The 25,378-nt window shown below is 44.5% G+C and overlaps 12 protein-coding genes across 12 annotated transcripts; 6 read left to right on the forward strand and 6 right to left on the reverse strand.

Moving 5' to 3' along the window:
• Position 1: 1 nt before the first annotated feature.
• VTP01DRAFT_7692 (uncharacterized protein) lies at positions 2–3,635 on the reverse strand (the record flags this gene model as incomplete). Its single annotated transcript, XM_069386731.1, has 15 exons — positions 2–233; positions 307–392; positions 454–720; positions 777–1,303; positions 1,362–1,464; positions 1,522–1,629; positions 1,683–1,780; positions 1,837–2,098; positions 2,163–2,225; positions 2,285–2,536; positions 2,589–2,690; positions 2,749–2,840; positions 2,902–3,147; positions 3,220–3,310; positions 3,375–3,635. 15 exons carry the CDS (start codon positions 3,633–3,635, stop codon positions 2–4), a joined length of 2,790 nt encoding a protein of 929 aa, XP_069242157.1.
• Positions 3,636–4,272: 637 nt separating this feature from the next.
• On the forward strand, positions 4,273–5,899 carry VTP01DRAFT_7693 (uncharacterized protein; the record flags this gene model as incomplete). The annotated part of the gene is made up of 4 exons (XM_069386732.1): positions 4,273–4,458; positions 4,523–4,667; positions 4,733–5,730; positions 5,798–5,899. 4 exons carry the CDS (start codon positions 4,273–4,275, stop codon positions 5,897–5,899), a joined length of 1,431 nt encoding a protein of 476 aa, XP_069242158.1.
• A 342-nt stretch (positions 5,900–6,241) lies between these two features.
• Positions 6,242–8,514, reverse strand: VTP01DRAFT_7694 (uncharacterized protein; the record flags this gene model as incomplete). The annotated part of the gene is made up of 8 exons (XM_069386733.1): positions 6,242–6,528; positions 6,596–7,259; positions 7,326–7,810; positions 7,870–7,921; positions 7,976–8,121; positions 8,179–8,242; positions 8,301–8,328; positions 8,381–8,514. The coding sequence occupies 8 exons, from the start codon at positions 8,512–8,514 to the stop codon at positions 6,242–6,244; spliced, it is 1,860 nt and encodes a 619-aa protein (XP_069242159.1).
• Positions 8,515–8,952: 438 nt separating this feature from the next.
• On the reverse strand, positions 8,953–9,692 carry VTP01DRAFT_7695 (uncharacterized protein; the record flags this gene model as incomplete). Its single annotated transcript, XM_069386734.1, has 3 exons — positions 8,953–9,177; positions 9,243–9,375; positions 9,442–9,692. 3 exons carry the CDS (start codon positions 9,690–9,692, stop codon positions 8,953–8,955), a joined length of 609 nt encoding a protein of 202 aa, XP_069242160.1.
• A 1,843-nt stretch (positions 9,693–11,535) lies between these two features.
• Positions 11,536–12,905, forward strand: VTP01DRAFT_7696 (uncharacterized protein; the record flags this gene model as incomplete). Its single annotated transcript, XM_069386735.1, has 5 exons — positions 11,536–11,938; positions 11,995–12,171; positions 12,235–12,311; positions 12,370–12,467; positions 12,527–12,905. The coding sequence occupies 5 exons, from the start codon at positions 11,536–11,538 to the stop codon at positions 12,903–12,905; spliced, it is 1,134 nt and encodes a 377-aa protein (XP_069242161.1).
• Positions 12,906–13,320: 415 nt separating this feature from the next.
• VTP01DRAFT_7697 (uncharacterized protein) lies at positions 13,321–14,405 on the forward strand (the record flags this gene model as incomplete). The annotated part of the gene is made up of 2 exons (XM_069386736.1): positions 13,321–13,788; positions 13,836–14,405. 2 exons carry the CDS (start codon positions 13,321–13,323, stop codon positions 14,403–14,405), a joined length of 1,038 nt encoding a protein of 345 aa, XP_069242162.1.
• Positions 14,406–14,713: 308 nt separating this feature from the next.
• Positions 14,714–16,814, reverse strand: VTP01DRAFT_7698 (uncharacterized protein; the record flags this gene model as incomplete). The annotated part of the gene is made up of 8 exons (XM_069386737.1): positions 14,714–14,742; positions 14,806–15,647; positions 15,711–15,872; positions 15,932–16,219; positions 16,278–16,348; positions 16,417–16,641; positions 16,725–16,735; positions 16,793–16,814. 8 exons carry the CDS (start codon positions 16,812–16,814, stop codon positions 14,714–14,716), a joined length of 1,650 nt encoding a protein of 549 aa, XP_069242163.1.
• An 890-nt stretch (positions 16,815–17,704) lies between these two features.
• VTP01DRAFT_7699 (uncharacterized protein) lies at positions 17,705–18,928 on the reverse strand (the record flags this gene model as incomplete). The annotated part of the gene is made up of 2 exons (XM_069386738.1): positions 17,705–17,803; positions 17,870–18,928. 2 exons carry the CDS (start codon positions 18,926–18,928, stop codon positions 17,705–17,707), a joined length of 1,158 nt encoding a protein of 385 aa, XP_069242164.1.
• A 429-nt stretch (positions 18,929–19,357) lies between these two features.
• On the forward strand, positions 19,358–21,008 carry VTP01DRAFT_7700 (uncharacterized protein; the record flags this gene model as incomplete). Its single annotated transcript, XM_069386741.1, has 5 exons — positions 19,358–19,621; positions 19,678–19,803; positions 19,874–20,468; positions 20,546–20,911; positions 20,974–21,008. The coding sequence occupies 5 exons, from the start codon at positions 19,358–19,360 to the stop codon at positions 21,006–21,008; spliced, it is 1,386 nt and encodes a 461-aa protein (XP_069242165.1).
• Positions 21,009–21,108: 100 nt separating this feature from the next.
• VTP01DRAFT_7701 (uncharacterized protein) lies at positions 21,109–22,871 on the reverse strand (the record flags this gene model as incomplete). Its single annotated transcript, XM_069386742.1, has 7 exons — positions 21,109–21,422; positions 21,479–21,700; positions 21,769–21,975; positions 22,071–22,182; positions 22,267–22,360; positions 22,430–22,700; positions 22,781–22,871. 7 exons carry the CDS (start codon positions 22,869–22,871, stop codon positions 21,109–21,111), a joined length of 1,311 nt encoding a protein of 436 aa, XP_069242166.1.
• A 314-nt stretch (positions 22,872–23,185) lies between these two features.
• Positions 23,186–24,117, forward strand: VTP01DRAFT_7702 (uncharacterized protein; the record flags this gene model as incomplete). Its single annotated transcript, XM_069386743.1, has 2 exons — positions 23,186–23,267; positions 23,330–24,117. 2 exons carry the CDS (start codon positions 23,186–23,188, stop codon positions 24,115–24,117), a joined length of 870 nt encoding a protein of 289 aa, XP_069242167.1.
• Positions 24,118–24,337: 220 nt separating this feature from the next.
• VTP01DRAFT_7703 (uncharacterized protein) lies at positions 24,338–25,371 on the forward strand (the record flags this gene model as incomplete). The annotated part of the gene is made up of 6 exons (XM_069386744.1): positions 24,338–24,406; positions 24,479–24,508; positions 24,567–24,667; positions 24,743–24,803; positions 24,870–25,011; positions 25,082–25,371. 6 exons carry the CDS (start codon positions 24,338–24,340, stop codon positions 25,369–25,371), a joined length of 693 nt encoding a protein of 230 aa, XP_069242168.1.
• Between the last annotated feature and the right edge of the window lie 7 nt (positions 25,372–25,378).

The raw sequence follows: 25,378 nt of genomic DNA on the forward strand, positions 1-25,378 counted from the left end.
TTTACAGGATGCCTTCTCGCTTGAGGCGGTATGACAATATGACATCTCCTCCAGATTTCATAATATGGTGCTTGATGGCCGCGAGCGTCATTGTATGCGAAAGCAATGTATCACCGCACAAGAGTTCAAGTTCATTCATCGCTTGCGACGTATCAATGTCAAGCTTGTCGGCGACATATTGTATAAGTTTCCGTACACGTAATACTCTGTTGGCGAGCAAGCGGTTGTTTTGACTAGATTCAAAATGAGAGTCAATTGTGATATTCCTTTTTTTGTTTACGGCGAGAAGAAAAAATGTAACTTTACCCTCCGGGCATTTCTGGTAGCGAGGAACCTGGATATGGTCGCAGTGCAAAAGTAATCTTGACAGCTTCCTTTGTCGGCGTCTTATTCTACATAATTGTTAGATCGAACATATTGATATCGCTTGTTCTCTCTTTTTCAAACACGTACGTAATAGAGGTACGATATTAACCAGCTAGGAGCGACTTCAGCAATAATATGTGCGTCCTGGCCAAGCGAAGATACCGTGCCACGATACAGATCCATGCCTGTGGAAGCCTCGACGCTCTCTTCTGTGATCATGACTGTGGTGAAAGGCGGGATATCCAACGGAGGAAAGTCGCTCAAGTGAGGCGGTGTGAGTTTGGATGCATTGCTAGTTGATGAGTGTTTCTTCTTCATTGAGCTCTTTTCAGCTTTGCTGTCAAAAGAGTTTCTCTAATCAAAATGGTTAGCTAAACTTTTACCTTTTGAAAAGATATATAATTTCTTACCCTTGACTCTACATCTTGTTTCAAGTCTGGTGAAGATTTTTCCATATCACTACTGCTGCTTTGCCCGTCTGAACCAGGTTTTGAACCTTTCGATTTGACAGACAAGTGTTTGAGTCTGTTGATAAAGGTGGTGCTTGTTGGCGTCAACGGGGAGCTCGGCAACGCAGCTGGAGGAGGTGCTGCTACTTGAAATTCTCTGCTGTCGTAGTGATGGTTCCCTGAAAAGTAGTCAGGCTGTTGGATAGAAGTAGGCGGAGCTGTGAAAGGTCCATTGTAGATAGTAGGACTATTGATGGCTCGGGATGTCGAGTTGAAAGCAGATCTATCTGTCACTACGGAGAGTGGGGGTTGCGCGATGCCAGTTTCTACTGGTTTTCCTGAATGCAAAGATTTTGGTGTTTGAGAACCGCCTTGGTCCACCGATGATGATCGCTCAGTGGTTTGTTCGTGTTCCTTTTCTTCTTCTAGTACGCTTGCTGATACAAACTCGGCAAATAGATGAGCAAGGACCCATTTACCAAGGTTAACTTTTGTGTGCGAAATGTTAGACAGTGTTCAAGAATAAATGATATCGTTTTCACTTACTGCGTTGATCTTCTCGGATGGGATAGTCGGAGGGAAGGTCAAGCTCATCCGCATACATTTCACAATCAAAACTGGTAAATCCATCAAGTTGCACTGTAATGGCCTAGGTAGAGTGTCTGTTAGTACACAAATAAGTAAGACAATGCCGGCTGCAGCTTACCCCAATTCTAGTGTCTATAGTACACCATGATGGAAAGCTTTCGATGCCGTTCACTTCTTGCGCGACTTCTTCCAGTTTTCGTTTGCCAAACTTTTTGATTTGCTTGCACTTTTTCGAATGATTAGAATACAGTTACTCAATGAATTTCGCTACAGACGCACCTTTACAACGTCCCATAGACTTATTTCACCCTGCGTATCCTGGGCAAGCACATAGCGCCTGTTGTGGAGCACCAGGTGGGAAGAAATACCAGGTTTACCTACAAGTACAAATTAGCGTAACAGAAAAAGGAAATTTCAATGATTTGATATATACCACTGATAGTTCCATCGGGCACTGTCCTGAGAGGTTCTATAGATTCTATAGAGCCATTATCATCTTCCTGGTAACTGATAGGTATAGACATGACCGATCCAGAATACAGCGTTAAACTTTCTCCGGGCAGGAAAGCATCCATTACATGAGAATGATAAGCGGCTTTAGAGGGTGGAAGTTTGGCCACGGCACAAGTTGGTATCTCTGGGTTGTATTCTGATCGCGTGAGCAATTGTCTTGATTCTTTATCTGGGATCGAAAGCTGGTTCATATTCCAGTATTAATATCAGATCACCATGGAAATAGACGGTCGTCCTGATACATACCCATCGATTGATCGAAGAACTTGAAGTAGCAGTCCAGAGGTATTTGTCTTCATATGCAACAATCTTTTGAAAGGTCAAACATCAATCAGTCTCTTCGGGCTCACTGCGACCAATCAACTTACCTTGACAACGCCAGATTTTTCTTTAAATAATGCAACACATTCGCTGTCATCGCCAATTTCCTCCAAGCTGTGACCCGAGAGTTGAGTTTTAGTCACCAAGCCGTCCCGAGATCCAGCGTAGAATGTTCGAAGTTCAGGATCATTGGAATAAAGAGACCACACAGAATCCGGGTGTGTCTCGAGTGTATTCAAGCACCTTTGTGCTTTTACTGACCACATTTTGATTGTTGAATCAGATGATCCAGATAGCACCTTTAAATAAATAAGCAATTGAATATCAAACTGTCAAAATTATACCACTTACATGCGTGCCGTCGTGGCTGACCAGCAAAGCACGTATATTGTCGGTGTGCCCGGTGAGCTTGCCAACCTGCTTTCCTGCACGTGGATCCCAGAGCCTTACTACCTACAAGAATGTCAGTTTGCAAAGTAACGATATCATTGATTTGAAATTTTAAGCGCACCTTTTCAGGCGAACCTGTAGCTAAAAGCGAACCAGATGGGTTACATGCCATGGCATACAGCGAAGCCTTTGATGCAGCGCTGTGACTATGGCCTAGCGAGAGATACTTGGATAAATTGTCGGTTGTTACAAGGATGCAATACATTAAACTTACCAAGCGAGTTTTCTGTATTTTCATGCATGGAGGTGGATTCTGCATTGATGGTCAGCGACGCCTTTGCATGTTCGATATCCCAGATATTGATCCTCTTGTCAAAACCGCCGCTGGCTACCCAACCCGCATCGTTCGCTGCTGCCAGACATTTGACATAGTCTTTATGCCAGCCAACTGTGTGTGCATTGTATGGTGGCTCTCGAACGGACCATAATTTGACAGTTCTATCCGACGATGCGGAAATAACTAGGTGGGGATTATACACAAGTCTTAGCGATTTTATTAGCGCTCCCGGTGTCATCTAGGAATAGCACTAACCGAAATTCCCATTTTTACACAATACAATATCATTGACCCAATCAGTGTGCATTTGTGAAAATAATCTGCAAGTCGTTTTCGGCCTGGAGACCTGGTACATCTCTCCCTTTGTTGGTTCCACCATTGTCGAGCGAGTATTGAGCAAATGACTATACCTGTTGTTGTTGTTGCTGTTCTACATCGGCGTGCCGGTTTTCTGGGAAAGAGGAGGAGGACAAGTCCATGTGGAGATCCCAGCTAGCGACTACACCGTCCCTGCCCGCAGAGTACAATATACCGCCCACTGGTGATTCTCCTTCCAGGTCGAGCGTCGCGTTCGGGTCGATTGCTAAAGAATTGACACCTAGACGGTGTGCTCTTTCTTCATCGCTAGCTTCCACAACATATGATACATTTCGGCGGGTTGAAGCCCTCATGCGTGCGCGCTTAGTGGAAGAGTCCAAGCAATGAACAAACGGGGTGCCAAATTCAAGCCAGCAACTTAGCCCTTGGGACGCACAGACCTATTATCACGGTATGCTGTTGCGCAGTGGCTCTTGCCATGTAACACTGCTGCCGTTAACAATTGTCTACCGTGTTCGCCAAGAGAATATTTTAATCAGGATGTGACATTTGGTAACGACAGTAATATTTAGCATTTCATCTCTGTATATTGACGTTTAAAGGCGGTCAAGAACTTGCAAAAGAGAACGTATACAAACTTGTAACCTGCATATTCTGCACGTAAGCGGATGAATATTGCTGTAAAGTTTGCTGTCTATTCTGTTTGTAAAGTTAAACGCGGAAAAGTGCACATCAGCTTGAAAGAAATCAGAGCGGGTGCATCTAAAAGCAATAGTGCCTGCAATAACAAAGACAATATAAAATTTTTAATACTCATTATACTGATATATCGTATCCTCTTCTTGCCAAGTACTAAGGAAAGGCTTTTATATTGTAAACCAGGAAGGCAAATGTATCTGGCTTTGCCATGCAGGACTTTGCTTTTTAACGGCAAGTGAAAATTTTAGAAAGGCCAGACTTTGTGTGAAGCAGCCCTTTTACGCGTTTCCAATGGAACCACCACAGGCAACCCCACAGCCAACGGAGGCAAAACCAAGCGAGGTTGCCGGCTTAAATTCATACAAAGATTGGATCAAGGCGTACCGCCATCATTTTCCAAAGTTCAAGTTTTACCTCGATGGCATTGAGCAAAATATCCAGAAACGACTGCAGAACCGAATAGCGATCCTGGGCGGCGTAAGTCAAGCAACTAGTTTTAAACCAGTGCCGTTTGCTCAAGAGCTTTCTGCTTCGCTACTAGACTGTAGAGCCTTTCTTTTCCAACAAATGCACACACGTTGTAACCACCAAACCAGTACCTGAAAAACTAGCAGAAAATCTTGACAACGTTGATGGCATGCTGAAGAATGCACACCTCTGGGGAATTAAAGTGTGGCCTTTGGAAAGTACGTACCTGTTTTTTGTAACCAAAAGTTCTAAACAGTTTATTCACTGTTACCGGGATATTTAGAGTTACAACGAATACTCAGTCAACTGCTAGACGCGCACAGTAACGCCAATCGTGGAGAAGAAGATAAACAACAGCATGGATTGAATGATTTATTGGAAGAGGAAAAGATGTTTGGATTGAAAACGAACCACGGCGCAGGCGCAGGCAACGCAGCTAATCCAGCTTCTCGTCCAAAATTTATACCCTTCAAGCATCAATATCTGATTGTCGAAGACGTGACAGGAATTCATCGACCAATTGTTATAAAGGAATATTACGATGTGGACCCTGAACCGACTTGGCCCACCTTGAAAAAAGTACCTCGGGGATACTCGCCTTTCGCACATAAACCACGTAAACCTGCAACGTTTAACAAAGATCAGGAGAATGTGGCTCCCGAAAATCTTAAGCAACAGCCTCAACAACAACAACAAAAGCAGCAGCAGCAGCAGGAATTTGCGATGAAAAAAGGCGAACCGTTAGCTGCACGCCCCATCCTAGCTCCCTTGGGAGGTGACCAAAACCGTCAAAATTTGCACAAACCCCTCGCTGCCGTCCCGAATGACCTACAACGACCGATGCTTCCTCCCCAGTCTCCATCACCATCAATTCCCACTTTGAAAGATTTCCCTGCAGCACCGAACACCCCACCTGTATCACTAGGCATAGGATCGCCGCAGCCATCTTCACATATGCGACCTTCGGGTTTCCAACCGACATTGACAACAGTAACCAACACATCTCGAATGCCGCCGCCTACAACGTCAGGCACAACATCGCGGCTGGTTTCTACTTCAGGTTCCGTGCGACCAAACGATATGCGTCGGCAGCTTGCTGGTGGCAACAAGGTGCTTGCGAAACTGGATCGGCGCATGATTGATAATAAGGTCGAGGATGCTGCAAGACAAGAAATGAAAAAGGTGCAAGAACGTGCAAAGGCGGCGGATGCCAAGAGAAAAAGAGAACTTGAATTAAGCTGGTGCGAAAATTGTAACAAACGTTTCCGACACTACAAAGAGGTAATTATTATTATCAGTAAAGTCCAATCCGTAATCTAATTCTAACATGGATTCACCGTTACTGCAGCACATCGAAGAGAAATCACATCAGGCATTTGTAAAAGATCAAAATAACTTTAAAGAAGTGGATTCAGTTCTTGCTACAGTCCAGCGAGAACTTGCATCCTAATTGTAAGAATTCAGTTCCTTTTTCGAATGCTGCTGATATTTCCTGTGTATTTCGAGTGGGGAAGGGTGAGAAACGCATAGCGCGGAATGCTGTGATGTTTGACAATGATCATCAATGAAAAGTATTCAATGAGTGTCCCAGAAACACTAGAGAGTGCATATAATAGGATTGATCCAGAAGGAGTGATAGAACTTATGAGTGTGCAGTAAACGATTAGTTGAAACATCTTGTAAATAGTCTAACAATGAACAGATAATATTTTATTGCACACGGATTTGCTACTTATATTACAGTCTGTCGTATAGTTTCCTTTACAGTGTATTGTTCCTTTGATGCAAGAATCTATAATTGTTCCGTTTCCTGTGCAACCCAAGATAAAGTTTCGTGATCGTTGGCAAGCAATGGCTCTAACCTTTTTCTGCATTCCTCGTGGTATTTGTTGACCCACGCTCGTTCACTTTCCGTCAAGATAGTAGGCTCAACTAGTGTGTTGCCCATAGGAACAAACGTGATATGCTCGAATCCGAGATAATCTATATCTCCAAAGCGGTACGGTGTATCGACTTTACGAACCACAAGAACATTCTCGGTTCGGATACCAAACTCTCCATCTTTGTAGTAACCAGGTTCTAAAGTTATCCATGGTTAATTTGCGTTCAATACATGGTCAATTTTCGCATTATTTCTTCCACGCACCATTCGTGACGACCATGCCAGGCTGCAGAGGAATTTGCTGATACTGTGGTCGACTGCCGATACCGTGAGGTCCTTCATGAACGTTCAGGTACGCACCGACCCCGTGACCAGTTCCATGTCTGTAATCAAGACCATCCTGCCAGAGCGGCCGTCTAGCCACAGGGTCGAGCTGATATCCAGTCGTTCCGGTAGGGAAAATAGCTGTGTCCAAGGCGATGTGCGCTTGAAGAACCCGTGTAAATGCTCGTCTTTGGAACACGTTTGCTTCGCCGGCAAACAGATACGTTCGAGTGACATCGGTCGTACCATCGAGGTAGTGTGCTCCTGAATCACAGAGGTAGATTTGCTGTGGATCAATTATGTCTGAAGCTTCCGCTGTAGGTTGATAGTGGATAATTGCCCCATTTGGTCCCGATGCAGCTACGGTGTCAAACGACATGCCGACGTACATTGCTTGCTGTCTGCGCATATCTTCCAAATGAAGCGCTGCTTCATATTCCCGGATTTTTGTCGACTTATTGAGTGCTTTAGACAACCAAGCAAAGTGTTTGCAGAGTGCAACAGCATCTCGTTCGTGACAGTTTCGTAGCCCCTCCAATTCTGTCTCGTTTTTGATGGCTTTGGCGAGTGTAATTGGCGATGGAGCATAAGTTATCGTATTGTTCTGATTTCATAACGAAACATGTTTAAATAATGAGAGCATACAGTGTTATCTCTTTCTTTATCTCACCTTTTCAAGTGCTTTAACAATGGAGAAGTTGGTGAGATTTTCGTCGATTACAAAACGTTGAGCGTGAAACTCGTTTTGCAGATCATGCATTACCCTTTCGTATTCACGGACTTGGATACCTTCCTTGTCCAGGACGTTTAGCGGCAACATGTTGTTGGTATATAATATCGTTTTATCTTGCGTCACGATACAGTATGAAAAGAAAATAGGACAACAATGAATATCCGAGCCGCGCAGGTTGAGGAGCCATGCTATTTCGTCCAGGGCAGTAAAGACAATGCCGTCGCTATTTTTGCTTCTTAAAAAATCTTGAATTTGCTTGATTTTGGAAGCTCGACTTTGGCCAGCAAAATCGTGCGTTTTAACATCCCGGGAGGGCCGTGCAGGACGTTCGTCTCCACGTACATCGTCTACGAGGTTGTTGCTGACAGGGACAAGTTTTGATCCAACTGAATTTAGTTTCTTCTCTAGATCTGCCACACTTCCTGCTGACAGTAAATATCACATCAAGACAAAGATTGCTCAGATATCATATATATCGAACCTGCAGTGATAACCTCTGGATCAACTCCAATTTGCGATCCTTGTTTCAGTTGCTATCGAAGTTAATTAGACTATATGAACATAATGGCTTAGCGATTATGTCCTACCTGTACCAAGTAATCTTGCCAGGTGGATACACCGGGTACTCCTAGCTTCATTAATGTCCATTCATCGCCCAGCTGTTTCGAGGCCTGCAGAAAGTATCTTCCATCCGTGAACAGAGACGCAGTCTCCTGAGTAATCACGGCACATCCTTCATCATCCTTATTCAGTATTTCCTTACATGCACTGAGATAATACGTAGTATTACCTGCTGAACCAGTAAATCCGCTTATCCAGGCCCTACGATTATCGCAGTCTGCAGTGTATTCGCTCTAGGGAACGTATACCATTGTTAAGTGTGCCTTCATAATCGAGGTCTATAGTATTTACTTGATGTGCATCCTCCGAAGGTACCACGCTATAAACAGCAGCGTAAGACATAGATTACTGTATCTCCAAGAACGACTTACTAGGCGTCGATCTTTTCTGGTGTCTTGGCCATCACAGCCCTCAGTGAATTCAGTCTACTCTTCACATTGCCACTGAGATGTCTGGCTTTCTGCACCTTTGTAAATTGGGCACGACGCGTTAGTGCTTTCAACATGGTGACCCGATTGAATAGCAGATCTTCCGAACAACCCACCTCGGAGTTCAGTCGTTTCCAGAGAATCGATCCCATTACTTATACAGCACCCTGAATCATTTTGGTAGATCATTTCAGCATAAAAGCATCTACATGATTATCCCAAGAAACTGCGTTTCCTTCTTTAATATTCTTTTTCTCGATACCACTGTTATCCTTCTATACACTGAACAGTATTAAAGCAGTGGATACACAATTTGTTTACGAAGATGGCGCTGTCGGGGCATCTATCTTCCTCCTTACTCCCCTGAACTCAACTCTATTGAACAATTGTGACCCGTTACTAAGAGCAAAGTCAAAGAAGCACAGGGTGTTAGATTCCGAAACCGTTTCAAGGAATAGCCGAACCTTGCCTACAGATATCATAACGTCGGAAGACCTTTATGCATCCGTTGGTCACTATGTTAGACGTTTTGATGATTGCATAAATAAGGTTTTAGTTCTATTTTTTATTTTATTTCCAAGACAATCAATGTTCAATAAAGACATGCGAAGCACGCGTATTGGTAATCGGTAAGTGGACTTAACGGTACCTAGTCTCTGGATGTCACCGGCTTGAATTGCCTCAACGACATGAACACCCGGTAAGCCCATCCGTTTCATGTCCTCGGGACTCCCATATGACTTGATGATATGGCGAAGTGTTTCTCTGTGGTTACCCCAAATCGTTCGCGGTATCTCTCATACACCTCGAAGACATCTATCACACGAATGGAGAATCGTAGCACCATCTCGAATTCATGAGCAGCATAATGGATGTCATGCTCTGTGATTCGTATGATGGCATCCGTGTTTCCCATTTTAGCATGGATGATTACTTGTCTAACCACGAGAAGATACCGTGTTATCCTATCCATGTGCTGGTATATTTCCATTCAGTCTGTGTACCTAAGTGGGTGGGGAATCGTGAAGTCTATCTTGTCTATCTCACCCAGATCGGCATAAACTCCAATCCATTCGAGTGTATCCAATGGTACATCCGTTTGTATGTAATGCAATCCCCAAACAAACCGGGTAGATGCCGCGAGATCATATCCTGGACGCGAATACCACGATCCCCATATAAGATATATCCTCTTCACCAAAGATGGATCCTTAGTCTTTACCGCCTTGTAGATGGCCACCTCGGCTGGAATCATCTCCTTAAGAGCGAGGAGGGACCGGATATCCCCCGGTAATCCCTCAAGAGGGTATCGAGAATAACCGAGGGACCACCATCAAGGAACACCTGGGTATGATCGATGATCCCCATGCCGAGGATAAGACCTAGGTGTGTACGTCCCTGGCGAATGATGCAATGGATAATCTCTTGAGGTAGCATTTGCACGTAAAAACTGGACGGGACATGATCACAGGCAAAATCCATATTGGAGGAGCGCACGTTATGCCTTGTCGTTGGTGATATCGCTGGAGCGGGCACTCTGCTAGAGGGAGAGACAGAGAGAGAGGAATGGTTAAGTCAAGAAAACTATTCGACATATTTTTGAAAATTTTTCTGCTGCGGTATTCCCAATTTGAGGTTGACACTCCGTCCGACTCGAAAGATATAAAAAGGGGAGCACGCTGGGAAACTCTTTTTTTCCTTATGACCGTACTTCATCAGGATCTGTATGCAGTACATTACTAGTCTACGTTTTCCAAACTAGACACATTAACCGGGTTAGACGATGACGTGTGGCAGCTCCTCCCATGAGTGAAGTGTGTTGGAGACTTACCTTCGGGTGGTTTCCAACAGTTGATGATCTCGCCCTTTGTTTTTATGACATTGTGGCAAGGAGGCAGCTGTGGTCTGATAACCTATTTTCTTTTTTTTTCACTAAAAAGAAAATGAAAAAAGCTGGAAAAGCTTCGTCTGGGTGTCTCTTTGTGTGATAGAACTACAGAATTATTTTGTATGCAATCATCAAAACATCTAACGGAGTGACCAACGAATCTACAAAGGTCTTCCGAAGTTATCATATCTGTTGGCAAGCTTCGGCTATTCCCGTTTGAAAGGATTTCGGAATCTAACAACTTGTGCCTCTTAACTTTGCTCTTAGCAACAGACCACAATTGTTCAAAGGATTGAGTTCAGGAAGATAGATACATTTATAGCCTCTAGCAAGGATTGTGTTTTTTGTCGCTGCGGATGTGTGGATACGAGCATGATCCATCACCAGGTAATGACCCTTCATTTCAGGATATTTGTCCATTACATCCATAACTTCAACAAGAAAGCTGATTAATGTCCAGTGTTGGTCCCAGTACCTTTTCTCTTTGCTACATTTTTTCAAAGCTTTCTTTTCTTGCTGGTAGGGAATTTTGGCTTTCTGAGGCTGATTTCTACCACATCAGCAGAAGATAGAAGAAGAATGGAAGGAGACTGATATGTACGTCGTTCCAAAGGCAGGCAGAAATTATGGACCACCCCATAAATAACTTGATGATCATCAACGGAGGATTCCTGAATGGCTTGGACGAAACTGAGCTCCAGTTTTACAAGAATTTTACAGAGAAAGTCCATAGAAAGCTTTGAAGGATTTTGTTCGTCAACTCGATGTAAAGACCACCAACATAAAAAATAACTCCAACACGTTAGAAAATGCAGAATAAAAACCAGCAAACAAGAAAGCACAGAATAAGGAAGAGATAGCAGTGATGCAAGAGAAGAAAATTGTGGAGATCCGGAAGATGCCTCGCGTTTAGTTTCTATACTTTTAAAAGCATATTATGTTGTGTTTCATTAAAATCATCAGGTATATTTATATCTTTCCAGTCAGAGTATTTGACTGTAACGTATCTAAGGCTTAGAGAGCTTATCCTCTTTCAGACGATGTGTATGAAGATTTTACCGTGTCCGTACTTCTTTGCTCGATCTAATGTTGGAGTCTGCACAGCATTGAGTCTTTCGAAAAAGAATGAAGCACACTCCAGAATTCCGTATGCAAAGTCTATCATGCATAGTTTGCTTATAGCTTTACATTCAACATTCCTTCGAAAGCCATGATATGGCTATTACTCCTTTACATTGCTACTGGTAAGCTGGGCATGTCTATATCTGTGAATCAAATTAACATCGCCCTTTGCATGAAGCGGATATTCTTCACTGCTTTTCTTTCTTCGCCTCCCAAAACAATGAGCCCTTACAATTTTCAATCAAGCTTCAGCACCGATACCCAAGAAGACGATGGATTCACCTTTCGAAGAGCGCGACCGCGCGAAGAAGAAAACTTTGATTCGTTAACTACTCAAGGCATTAAGCGCCACGCAGTCGATGACTTTGATGATGACTTTAAAGAGTTTCAACGATCAACTTCCTCAGCGAAACGGGTCCATTACACGGAACGAACAAGCACGCGGCAATCGGAGGCATCGTTGGCGTCTGAAGCATCATACAAAGTAACAGGTGAGAAAGCAACGGCAAGATTTAGCAAGGTACCACGAATCTTACACGATCCATAGACGAACTTCCTGCAGGCTTATCAGCAAATAAATTGTACGTTGCATTGCCACCAGAGCTACCAGAGCGCGAGCGACTACGACAAATTCTTATTTGGAGTGCGCAAACAAATATCGAGAAGCCTAGCTTTTCAAATCAAACGTACAAAAGTAGAGATGAACAAAATGCAAAGGAAACAGGTAAGCAAAAAGATATCTGTTTTCTTGTCGCAATCAATATACTAATAATCAGGACTCGTGAAGCATATTTGATTAAAAAAGAGATTGTAAGAAAATTGACAGACAAGGCGATTGAAGTCTCTTTGCTTGCGTATCCTCAAGTAAGATATAAGCGCAATGTGCGAGTGTTAAAAGTTGACATGACGAAAAAACCTATAGAAGCAAAATAGCACACCGATGTTTGCAAGAAAAAAGCCCAATATCCAAAATGTAAAAAACCAGGATAAATTTAAAAGATTGATCGACATGATGCAAACGTACGTATATATTGATTATCTACGGGATGCCAAGCCAATGATTGATAAATATCTGGTAGACTAAAAAAGGAAGAAGACAAATGGAATAAGGAGAGCGATGAGCTGTTCCAAAAACATGCAGAGATTATGGATCAAGCCGTAAATGGCTCGACGATCAGCACGGAGGACTTGCTGAATGGATTAGACGAAACCCAGCGTCAATTTTACAATAGTTTCATCAGCAAAAATCCACGGAATGGTTTGAAGAAGTTTGTTCGTAACCTCGATCCAAAAATTACCAGCATGAAAACGAGCTTCAACGCGTTAGAACAAATGGAAAAGAAAGCAAAGAAGAAAGTTGATATAGAAGAAGAAAAGCTAGCAACGATGCAAGAAATAGAAGACAATCGAGATGCAGAAGACGCGTTACATTTTGTTTCTGCTTTTTCATCTGTATAAATATCATTAGCATCATTTAGCTTTCATTTCTTTCATGCTGGTATTATTTATATCCATTTAGGGGATATCATCTGGAAAGGTGCGATTGCCATATCTTGAGCTGTCTAGCAATAAACGATATACCTCATTCGAATCTACAGATCCATTCTTTTCAAGGAGATTATTTCTGATAACGAGAATGGCGACTTCAGGCACTAGGATTTGCTGTATAATATTCGTGCTTCAAGTCAATGCGACTCTATCGAAAAAGTCGATAGATCAAAGCATGCAATGCTATTGGCTACTTTTATCTTGTCGGTCTTATTGTCTGAGGATAAGACAAGATAAAAGATGCCAAATTTTCTCATTTTCCCTCTTTCCGTCGCTTTCTTTTCCTAGGTTTTTTTTTTCACAATCTTACTGTACGGCCCGAGGCATGAAACGTTTTACATCCTCATCAGAGTCTCCGTCACCACCCGTTGATCTCGTTGTCGATTCAACGCCTGTGCACTTTGTAGGTCCTGCAACGCAGGACAATCCGATGTCGCATGTACGCACAAAGCTGATGGGCAAAGTCGTTTTCCACGATCGCAAGATAAAATGGAACCGTATCACTCTCCAGCTTGCAGGGCGGGCCGGGCTCAACATTAGCACCTCTGTAACGAATTTGCCGCGTGACGTCTTGATGAACATGAGTGACCTGAACGGCGGTGTGACGAATTTGCAAACAACTGTAGCCGTGTGCGACGTGGAAAAGGAGCTCATCTTCACCGGTGCACCCGTCATCGACTTTGGGATCCATCTGCCGTCGCATTTGCCACCTAGCATCAAAGCAAAGCATGCGTTTGTTGAGTATACCCTTGTGGCGACATTCAGTGCAGGTTCCTTTTTCAAAAAGTACAAGGTTCAGAGAAACGTCACTGTGCAACGACACTATTTACCCAATCCGAGCGCGTTGATTCCGAGCGTTGGTACCACGGTATCAAGGACTGGTTCGAATGGACAGCTGAGGTGCCCAAAGCGGCGGCTATCGAGTGCGGCGAAGTCGTGCTTGCGTTGCGATGGAGTGTGGAAAAGGAACGAGTAGAGGTAGACAGGATCGAGCTCGCACTCGAAGAAATCGAGACTTATCGCTTCTCTACAAAATCTGGCATCCACAGCTTGCCTCCATTCACCACATCCCTGCCACCTACTACGTATCATCCACCGACCTTCTCTGCAAGCAGTGAAACGCATTTCATCCGGACACCTATCCTAATCAACAACGTACGACCCCACCATTTTGATCCATTTTTAGAAATTTCCCACCAATGTCGTTTGACATTCCATTTCCGCGGTGCTAACAAGCCCATGGTCACACATTTTCCCATCATCATCACCGATTTTCCACCCTCCCAGGAGCTGCGCGGCGAAGACGGCTTACCTTTGCATCACATCGCAACCGGCGACGATGCTGTTCACGTCGACGTTGATTTACCAGAATACACGCCTCGCTATGAGCAAATCGAAGTAGCCGAGTAACGTGGATTCAAACTTACGTTTTCTTGTATACCGAGACGCTTGTATATAGTTTGTTCTTACCTTGTACTCTATATTCTTTACCCCTTTTTCATAAATTCAGATCCACTACGTAAGTATTTCCATAGTACACATGAAATAATGATCACGATGGAAGATTGCTCTCGTTCTTTCTTTCTAGATAACAGATAGAGACACACTTTCTTTGGAGAATTACAGAAAGGCGAAGGGGACAAAAGGAATATCTACTTTTTGAGCTGGTAAATATGTACAGGTTGGGGAGGAAGGAGTAAAGCAAACGATTGTCACTGTTATACGAGCATCTTTGACATGTATGGGCCTAATCACACAATAAAATCCAGTTAACACATGCTTGTTGTCAATAACATCTTTCTTATCTTACCATCCAGATGGTATCCAAGTTTTGCATAGTAGTGACGGACACCGACACCCGAAATAACGCTTAACTTTACACTTCCATGTTCTTCACGAGCGATCCGTTCAGCTTCCTCCATCAGCAACGTACCGAAACCTTGGTGCTGGAATTTTGTAGGGTCACGATCATGCATAGGTACGACAGAGCCATACACGTGCAGCTCTCGAACGATGGAAGTTTGACCGGCCGAAGTCAATTCAGGGCGGAAAGTTTGAGGCGAGCATTTACGCAGACGAAGCAAACCGACCAAGATATCCTGATGAGGATCCTCGTACGACAGGAAAGTCTCCCATCCGCCGTTTGCGACATAGTCACGTCGAATCAATTCCACCTGGTCCGGCTTGATCTTTTGGTGAATTTCAGTAATGCCAACTTCGCGGGTGCGCACGTCTCGACACTCGATACCAAGATCCTTCATACGGTTGAGTGCAAGTTCACGCAAGTTGCCGTGCTCGACACCGGACGTAACGAGAGGCATCGGGATATCTCGCTGCACACGGTAGATACGAGTCCACGGAGGGACCAGTGCCAAAATTCTTGCGACTAGGTCGACCAATGCATTGGGTGTATAGTTTTGGTATCTTCCGGTTCTCCAGAGTTCATACAGACCGGTGCCACGAATGACCAATGTGGGGTAGATTTTCAGACCGTCAGAGCGGAAATCTGGGTTCTCAAAGTATTCTTTGAATTGCTCCATGTCACGTTCCATACCGACGTTAGGCAAGTCAGGCATCATGTGCGATACAACCTTGAAACCGGCATCCTTGGCCAGCTGGAAAGATTCACAGACAGCCTTGACCGTATGTCCACTGTAAAAAAAATCAATATTAGGATACATTCGAGCAATGGACATGCATAAATGCAAAACTTACCGATTGGTATCTCTGGCAACATCTTCGTAAACACTCTGCACACCAATTTCCAGACGAGTACAGCCATATCGCAACATTTGACTCAGGTGAGGCTTTAGACAGTAATCAGGTCGAGTTTCGATGGTGATACCAATGCACTTTGTCTGACTCTGCTGGGAGTATCTATGTATAATCATATGTGAATATGCATTCAAGTATAGGCGTTTAAAATTTAGACATACCTGACAGCTTCGTCGACATCGTTGCTAGAGTGTCCAGAAAGCGCGTCGTGAAGGTTTGCAATGAACCAGTTTCGGTAATCTTCGGGCATCGACATGAAAGTACCACCCATCAGAATGTATTCGACCTTATCTACAGAGTGTCCCAAACTGCGCAATTGTTCAACTCGTCCTCTCGCCTGTTCCAACGGATCGTATCTAGCACGAATGGCACGCATGGACGTAGGCTCGTAACCGGTGTAGGATTGAGTGGAATATTCGAAATCTGAATCAGGACCGCCAGGGCAGTATCTATTCAAGTCTCCATCAGTCTCCGTAATTTTCGTGAGTATCTCTCGCAAACACTTACACGCAGATATTTCCAGTCATTGCAATGTGAGGGCATCGATGAGGCTTGCACATGACAGCAACAACCGCAATCTACCGTTGGATTCTGTAAGGAACATATCTCTTTGGTTCTTCTTGTTATCCACTATCCCGTTACTTACACCTGATGCCGTACGGACAGGCTTGGCCTTCAATTTCGGAAGGAGCGCAGCCTTGTGCTGTTCAGGTATGGCGGCAATGATATCGACAAGTTTGGGCTGGTTCTGTAACTTGTTCCTTCGCGAGATTCGGTTCTTCAAGCCGTTCAAGTTGACGTCTTTGCCGGTTTCCGAAGCAACAACAAGCTCATTGACGATTTCGGCACAGGTCTTGACCATAAGCTCGGCCTACATTCATTTCGAGATTTTTTTTTTTTCTTGGATCAGCATAAAACTTTTTCTTCTTTCTTCAAGCAGATCGTTCTTCTCACCTGCGTTGGGCCTAACACGCAGATCTTAGCAACAATTCTCGTAATTCATACAGCGTGCTGTAGCCTACCTTTCTTATTCTTTACTACCATGGTGGGGACCTTTTTGATCTAAAAAGTGGGGAGTGGAGGAGAGACAGAAAGGTCGTGCTGGATGAACGAATGTGACTGGATGAAATGTAGCCTCCGTCGCCTCAACCAATTCGAATTCGCAGGCACCTGCCCAAAATATATCTTTTCAACGCTATTGAAAAGATCTACACTGTAGGCAAAATCTGAAAACTATAGATACCCTTCTTCGAGAACAACAAAGCACGACTTGGTTAACTAAAATATTTTACTCTTAGCTTCTCTTGACTAGTTTCAAGATACGCATATTATCTTGTATTTGCCTTAGCTTGGGCCTTTATTCTCTTCAGAATCTCTATCTCTACCTCTATCTCTCTCACTCTATACGGATCTCATCCACCTTGCGAGCTCCAATTTCCAGAAAAAGAGTGTTTAACGGCTCTAGAATTCAACGATGATGCGTATATCTTACGAAGGAAAAGGACAGAGGTATATTATCTGACTATACGATGGCAAAGAGGTAATCTCAACCATCTTTTCATAGCCTTCCTGGCGAAGAACCTTTCCCAATACATACATAGAATAAGGTATCAAATGTTTATCAACAGGCATACTGAAGTATTCAAAAGACAAAGAAGGAAAGAATCAAGTCTACCAATAGATGATTGTAACAAGAGAGAGAGAGTCCTAATTGTTGCACCATCTCCATCATTGATCGATCCACAAATACGGCACATACACTTTACGTCTTCTTTGCAATAGGTGTGTTAGGATTCTATTTTAGTCATTACAGTGTAAAAGAAGGGAATAGAACATTACGATATTATGTAGATATCTTTATACAAAGGTGACAAGTTAAAAGTGGGGAGAGGCAGATAATGGAAGGCGGATAGCTCGAGTTAGGTTTTCTTTCTTCATTGCTTGTTTACACGTTCATCGATCTCGGCAAGCCAATTGTCATCGATGTACCAGAATCCATGTTCCTGCAGTCGCAGCTTTTTATCGGCACCGATCTAAAAAGAAAAAAGGCAAAATAGTGAGAAAAATTGCATAATCCAGATAAAAGCAACTCGACTTACGAGATAATTTGCATGAACGATGAAAGGTTCAATGCCATGTCTGTTTGGCCAGTCATTGGAAAAGTAGACATATCCGTTTGGAAAGTGCATGACGTCCAGTAGAACGACGGATGTTGAACGCAAATCCAGGTCCAAGTGCTCAAGTGCTGCATTCATTGCACCCTGCTGAGTCATTGCCTCATTGGTATCACCAAGATGGATAGTTTCCGCCAGCAATTGCTTGGTAACGTCACTCGGTCGCATCATATAGAAACCGCTGTTCACCACACGCTGATCCGTTCCCTCCTGCTGGAAGACGACCTGCGTCTGCGGACGGAACTTGAGGTAGGTATATATAAAGTCCCGGATCTGCGGGCGTAACCACACGATATCAACGTCGGAGAACAAGACAGTTACATCAAGGTACAAGAGTTGCTGGACGATCAAGGTTTTGGCGTGCGTGATGATACGGTATTTCTTGGTATAGTATTCTTCAAATCCAGTATCGACTTCTTGGTGGAACCAGCTGGAAGGTATGGTCGCAGCGTGCTTCTCGTAACCTGCAGCAACCATGTGCTGATACATTTGATCGTCGAGGCAAAACATGAGGAACTTATCGCCCTCGCCTGTGCGTTTCAACGATTCAATCCAGTTGTATACGTGATCGCGCATACCATAGTTCGATGCAGCTACAATCAGCACTCGATCATCGTGGATATTCTCGTTGATCTTATCGACGAGAGCCTTATCAGGTTTCGAAAATGAATCGGGGATGACCAAAGGCCCTTGCTCAGACGACGTTTTGTCGCTAGCACCGGTATCGTCTCCATTGATCTGTCCTTCGTCTGACGCATAGCAGGAACAGTACCATGGGTCCAAGTTCGGTCTTCCCAAAGTAGTATTCTGCTGCTGTGATATCGTGGCTGTGTCGTTGTTGTTGCTGTTGCTTGTTTCGGTAACAGGGGAAACTTCGGTGGTTGCAAGGAAAACGTAGCTCATATACGCTGTAACCAGGGCTACGGTTACCGCAGCTGCCATTACAATGCGCCTGCGTGTCGAAGTGTCAAGGTTGTTGTTCATTTCATGTAGAGTCTGCTCATCAAGGTGGAAGAACGGAAAAGCAAAGAAGGCTAGGAAAAATGAGCCTAAGGCACACAGCAGCCGAAGCAAGCTAACTTAAAATGCGGAGCTTCAGGGCAGCACTCCGCGTTTCCTCTTCAAAAGAGGGAAAGTGCTCTGCTTTTTTTCTGGTTGCTGCGTAGGCCTTTACTCCACTGTATTCGGTCGTTAGCCTTGTATTCATTTTCCAACCCAACTGTGGACATATGATAATTAATATATATTTTTCTTGTTATATTTTGTTCTTCTTCCCCTTTGTTCGTTAATAAAGACTTGTGGAAGAACAAAGAACCAAGTTGGCTGTGGCTTGTCATGTAAGGACCCCCCTTTTGCGCCGTATGGCCCACTCAGACCGCCGCGTCTCGTGGAACTTATTTCTTCTACTACGGCATGTCTTCACAAGAAAGCCACCATTCAGAGTCAAACGATACCGTAAACGTGGACCAGCCCTCCTCCACTGTGTCTACAGAGCTACCATCTAACGATCAGCAGCAAAGCGAGCCGCAGTCTGAGATCCGGCCTGATTCACCGCACAAGACCAGCAAACGCAGGCCGCATAAAAAGCCGAAAAAGAAAGCTGCTAGAAAAAAGAGCTCATCGCCGCCGCACTTGCAAGTGATTCGTGACCAAATCGACGCTCTCAAAGAACAGATAGTAAGACTATGACCTGGCGACAATCAGCTGTGTGGAAACTAACAATACAACTTAAGCGCCAAGCTGAAGCGATCGCAGAAAAAGAAGCAGAGCAAAGGACAGATGAGGAACGGGCGATCTTGGACAAAAAGGATGCCAATTCTGCGTCCGCAGAGCAGTTGGAAGAATTGTTTGCAAAGCTGGTAAGCTACAGAGTGTTTAGCTTTTTGCATGAATTTTTTTAACAACGCTGCGGCGACGGCGGGCCACCAGAGCACGCCAGAAATGATCCAAAAAAGCCAGCAGCAACCTCAATCTCAACAACAAGAATCCTCAACAAAACGAGGCCTGACGGAAGAGCAGACCATCACCATGCTGCATTTCTTCTATCTCGTTCGACTATCACAGCAGGGATTCTTCTCCGTGATCGCCAATGCGTACCCTGACTTGCAAGTCGAAGCGCTCGCATATCTGTGTGATAAACTTGTCGGTAATTCGCTGTTTCTATCAACAGACGCTGCAGCTGGTGTACAGAAAGAAAAAACCAAGCAAGTATTCGATTTGCTACGCAAACTGCACCAAGGTGTGGATGAACCCGTCGGCGACGATTTCACCATGACTTTCAAGCAAGTGCGGGACGTGATGTACAACTTGGTCGACAAAGCGCTCCAGCAACCAAAGATGAATGGAGAATCGTTATCATTATTACCGCAGCCTTCTCCTTCTGAAGATTCTTTACAGCAGCAGCAGCAGCAGCGCCGCCAACAACAATCTGTGTGGGTAGTTGTTCCCTTCACTGGCATGATGGATTTGACATCTATTCAGCTGCCATCCGGCACCGTACCTCCACCACCTCCTATTTCTGCAGGTACGCTGTATATATATATATATATATATATTATTATTATGCAGAACAAAGTCTTACGCTGAAGCTCACTGTATCAGATACAATAACATCAACGCAAAATGAAACAACAATCGACTCCAGCAGCAACAACAAACAAGTACCAGACTATACTCTTGCTAGCAAATCTAGTGAAAAGGATAATACGGAACAAGTAAACGGCGAAGTAGTATCTGAGCACGAGCAGAGCACGGAAGAGACAGAAGAAGACGGCTCTTCACAAATAGATGGATTCCATCCTCGCAGTCGGGGCCGCGGCAGAGGAGGCCGTGGCTACAATATGCGTGGATTCAGTCGAGGAGGACGCGGACGAGGCGACGGTGCACGTGGAGGCGGGTCTTTCCGTGGCGGTGGTGCTGGCAGCAGCAGCTACCGAGGGAGAGGTTTCTTTAGGGGACCCGGTCGCGGTGAGTCTTGATTTTGGAAACAGTAATATACACATTATATGTATTGATTTGCTTTTAAACAGGTGTAAGCTGGTCTCCTCCAAGTGCTAGTCAGTAAAAGAAGAAAGAAAAATAATATGCCCTTTTCGATCTCCCTTTGCACATCCCTTCCTTGCGTATGCCCAAATCTTTCGAATATATACTGCTAATGATGATCGCTACACGAGCCATTGTTTCCAGTTCTTTTGCGCCTCTTCATCGCCTTCAAAGACAAAGTTTATCTGCTTGAGTTCATCGAAACCTTCGGCCATGGTCGGAGGCTGCAGCTTTGATTTGAAAGTTCTGAAAGCAATCTTGCCCAGTAACTCGCGTTTGGCATCACTCTCATTGTTTCCGAATATGGCTCGATAGTAATTGTTATGCTCTGCTAGGTGCTCGTCAGCCATAAAGTAGAAGCATCGAACTGGTACGCCTGCCTTTTTGGCCAGATCGACGTAGAGCGCGCGTGTGGATATTTCTGGATTGGTATTGTCTGTGATCCTCAAGTTAGACGAGATTTTTTGCCCAATTTCCTTTTAAGATACTTGCCGATAACCACAGGTTTTCCCTGCTCCAACGCTTCAGCACAGGCCTTGACGCATTTTTCCTTGGTCTTTAGTGTATCTTGATTTACGTAAACGTAGCCTCGAGGTACAAGAAAGCGTTTGGCGAAGCTCGACTTGCCGCTTGCAGGATATCCAACAAATACAATGACTTCTGCCTTGTTATCCACAGGGACCAACGGCGTTGAGGAGGGCAGGAATAACGGCACTATATCACATTTCGTTGTCAGCTTCCATTATACATGGCATTACATTGTTTACTGTGAAGAAACTTGCATGAGTCCGGGTATTCGTGTGGAATGAATGGACCGAGGTTGTAAGGTGCTTTAGCTTCCTTGAGAAAGAATTCTTCTGGCGTGTAAAACGTGATTCCGATATTAGCTGCGAATTTGCGATCTGCGGTAGAGTGATCCTTTTTTTCGTTCGGTTTCCAATTTGCCTCTCTTCCGGCGGCATCGCCAACATAGAAACTCTGGTTCTTGTCTGTCAATAGCAAAAGAGAGAGAGAAACAATCGTTCGATCGAGTTAGCCACATATGTATTTCCACCGCTCTCGTTCGTAGGACTTTGATACTTGCCTACAGGTGTTCCATGGTTACATTCACGTTCGAACCAATCCCACATCCCGGTCATTGGTTTCCTGTACCGATCTTTGGCCTTGGCTGCCATGAATACAACCGGCATTGGTAGCTTTTTAAATTTAATCATGTTTGCATGTGTTAAAACTGATCAAATCTAGCCCTGTCGGTTCCAGCGTTGTTGTTCTTTCCTTACCTGGCTAAGGATATCTTCCATCTTTTTCACAAACGCCTGCTCCCGGTTCTTGCTGTTTAATCCATTTTGGTTGGAGAATATGACAATCCTGTAGCTATGGAGATGATATGTATACATCAGACGGACGTGAACCGCTAACGCAGGAACTTTAGATAGCGCTCACCCATCGTCGTAGAGCTCTTTGATGATATTCGGAATACGCTTGTCCCACCACCGCCAATCGTACGAGTCTTTGGGAAACTTTCGCCCACTCTTAGTCGCAATCAAGGTCCCATCTAAATCAAACGCTGCGACTTTTGCTCGTCCTGCTCCTGCCGCAGCTACCGTCCCCTCTGTTCGAGTAATTGTGATGAGAACTGTTGGCAACACTGTTAACCATTTCAATCGGGTCATGCGAGACTTGTCAAAGAACGGATGCATGGGTGTGTCTTCTTCTGCCAAAAGCCACGTACCACGCGTATACTTAGTCTTCTATCGTGTTGTATATGTAATGCAAAGGGTCAGTTATATTTACCTTGCTTTTGTTTCTTGTGGCTCTGGTCGTCAATATCGGCTGCTGCTGCTGCGGTCTTGCGTTTCTTGTTATCCTCTTGTTGCTGCTGCATGAGGGGAAGAAGAGCGGATATCAAAGCGTGTTGCAGGCGTAGGCACTGTGGGATATACAACTGAGAAAAAAAAGGGCGCCATGTATGTACATTATGGATACATGTCCCAAATTTCTGGGACGCTCCACCATATAGGAAGTTTTTTTCATCGGCCTTCCACATGAGCGCATCAGTTTGTTTACAACAAGCCAAGTGAGAGAGTAAGAGAGATAACTGAGATCATGTCCCAGACAACATCGTATATAAAATACGTAATTGGGCACTAACAATCATTCCTGACACCCTTTTTTTTTTCCTCTTTTTGTAACGGATAAATGCTTGAATCCGACCCGCTCGTCCTCCCACCTGTGAGCGAGCTATTTGCGCTGGAACGCAGCTTGCCCCTAACCAATGAAGGTACTGAAGAACGACGAGAGCTGAAAAACTTCCCGTATGCTGATGGGTATTCAAAAAAATAGTTTCGAGGCAAATGTACGGGACAACAACGAAGATAAGCAGTTACAGCAAGACTGTAGATGAGGTGGAACCAGAAGAAGAGGAAGAAGAGGAAGAAGAGACGGACGCACACGCACGAGATAATCGCCTTGCACCTATGCTTCTTGAGCAATCGTACACGCATACACCGCCTCTCGCCGCCGAGCCTATGCAACCAACCCCCATCTACTCGGAAGTCATGCTTCCTAGCAATTTGCTGAGGCTGGACCTCAATGTGAATAATCATCATCAGCAGCAGCAGGACCATCATCAGCATCATCGTCTTGATAACTATCACATGCATAATGGCAGCACCAGCAACAATAAGCATGCATATTATCATCACGAGCGCTCGCAATCTGCACCCAACATGATCCGATACTGCGCCGCGGGCGGCAGCAATAGCAGCGACTGTGTTGAGCAGGACGGAGCAGCAGCAACCGTGGACCGCTCCCGCAAATACCAATGCCACTTTTGCCACAAGCGATTCGCTCGACCTTCTTCTCTTCGCACGCACACCTACTCGCATACCGGGCAGCGGCCTTTCCCTTGCACTTTTGAAGGATGTGACAAGCGGTTCAGTGTACTGAGTAACATGAGACGGCACTTGCGTCGACATCACCAGCAACAAAACGATTCATTTTTGACACGTAGCAACAGCGTTGCAAGTAGCAACAGCACTGCCACTACCCTTTCCACCGGCACTGTTTTGAGTGACTATTTTCCAGCCGCTGCTTCTTCAGCTGCTTGTCCAATGGTCGAAAACGAATAAACAAACAGTGAATTGCCTTCTCTCTCTTTTTTGTATTTCCTTGTCCACTACAAAACAACAACTGGTCGTTCATGTTAGTTTACTGTACATGTTGATTTACGCGGAACAACTTGTTTCACTTGAGTTTTTTAACAACACAGTGACTTTAGATATATAAAAGCTGGCTACATTTGCGAGATTGGTTTTTCCTCAACTTTATTCATTCTTACTCTCGTAAATCATGAAATCGCTTGCACTCTCTGCAGTTGCTCTTGCCGCCAGTCTTTCGGCAACTTTGGCAGATATCAACGTAAGTTAAACGTAGCATCCTTATATGTAGACTCTTGGGCTTAAACGGAATTTTGTACGACTTTTCGTACAGGTCGTTTCACCTTGGTCGGATAGCGCCTGGGTAACTGAGCAAAGCTTATGCGTCTGATTGATGCATATGCTCACTTGTTTTTGTACAGAAATCGGGTGGCAACGGTACCATTACGTGGAATATCACTCCAGAGGAGGAAAACATGAAGTGTGAAATCCAATTGCTCAATGGTGATACAGCCAACTCAAAGTGAGTTTGGAGTCCTTAATCTGATCTGTTGTAATATATGCAACGGTGGACTGACAAAGTATATACAAAACACAGCATCGTGGCTTATGTCACCGATCCTGGTGCTCCTGTACCTTGCTCGGACAAGGCGTTTAATGCAAGTATATGAAAAACTAGTATTCAACAACGACGTATTTTCTTCTAACATGTATCGATCTCGCAGATTGAACCCTTGAACGACTTTGCAAAGGGCAAATACTGGATCCGTATCGGTCATCCTGGCGAAAAGAAATGGTTCTACTCGCACGCGTTTGAGTTTGATGGCAAGGGTACCGCTGAACCACTTGTTCTTGCGGGTATGGACAGTGAGAGAGCGAGAGAGACACTCCAGTCAGCAAACTTTAAAAGTCTGATACATGTGTTTGTTGTTATTAGTTCCCATGCCCGCCTCGTCTGTCAGCAAGCCTACAGCCATCCCAACCGCCGCCGTCTCCTCGTCCGCGGCACTCAAGACAGCATCGTCTGCTGCTGGTTCTGCAAAGTTCACGCTATCTTCCAAGAGTGGCGGTGCTGGAACTCACGCAACTGCTGGCCCCGCAAGTGAAAACAACAAGGAGGCGAATGCCAAATCGGCCGAATCGAGCGCTGCTGCTGCCGGCAAGCAGCAATCTACTTGGATGCTTGCTCTTGCAGGTGTAGCTGCTGTAGCTGCTTACTCATTCTAAGTGGTAG

This window comes from Rhizomucor pusillus, assembly GCF_041956525.1.
Source record: "Rhizomucor pusillus strain CBS 183.67 unplaced genomic scaffold VTP01scaffold_4, whole genome shotgun sequence".
Lineage (NCBI taxonomy): Eukaryota > Fungi > Mucoromycota > Mucoromycetes > Mucorales > Lichtheimiaceae > Rhizomucor > Rhizomucor pusillus.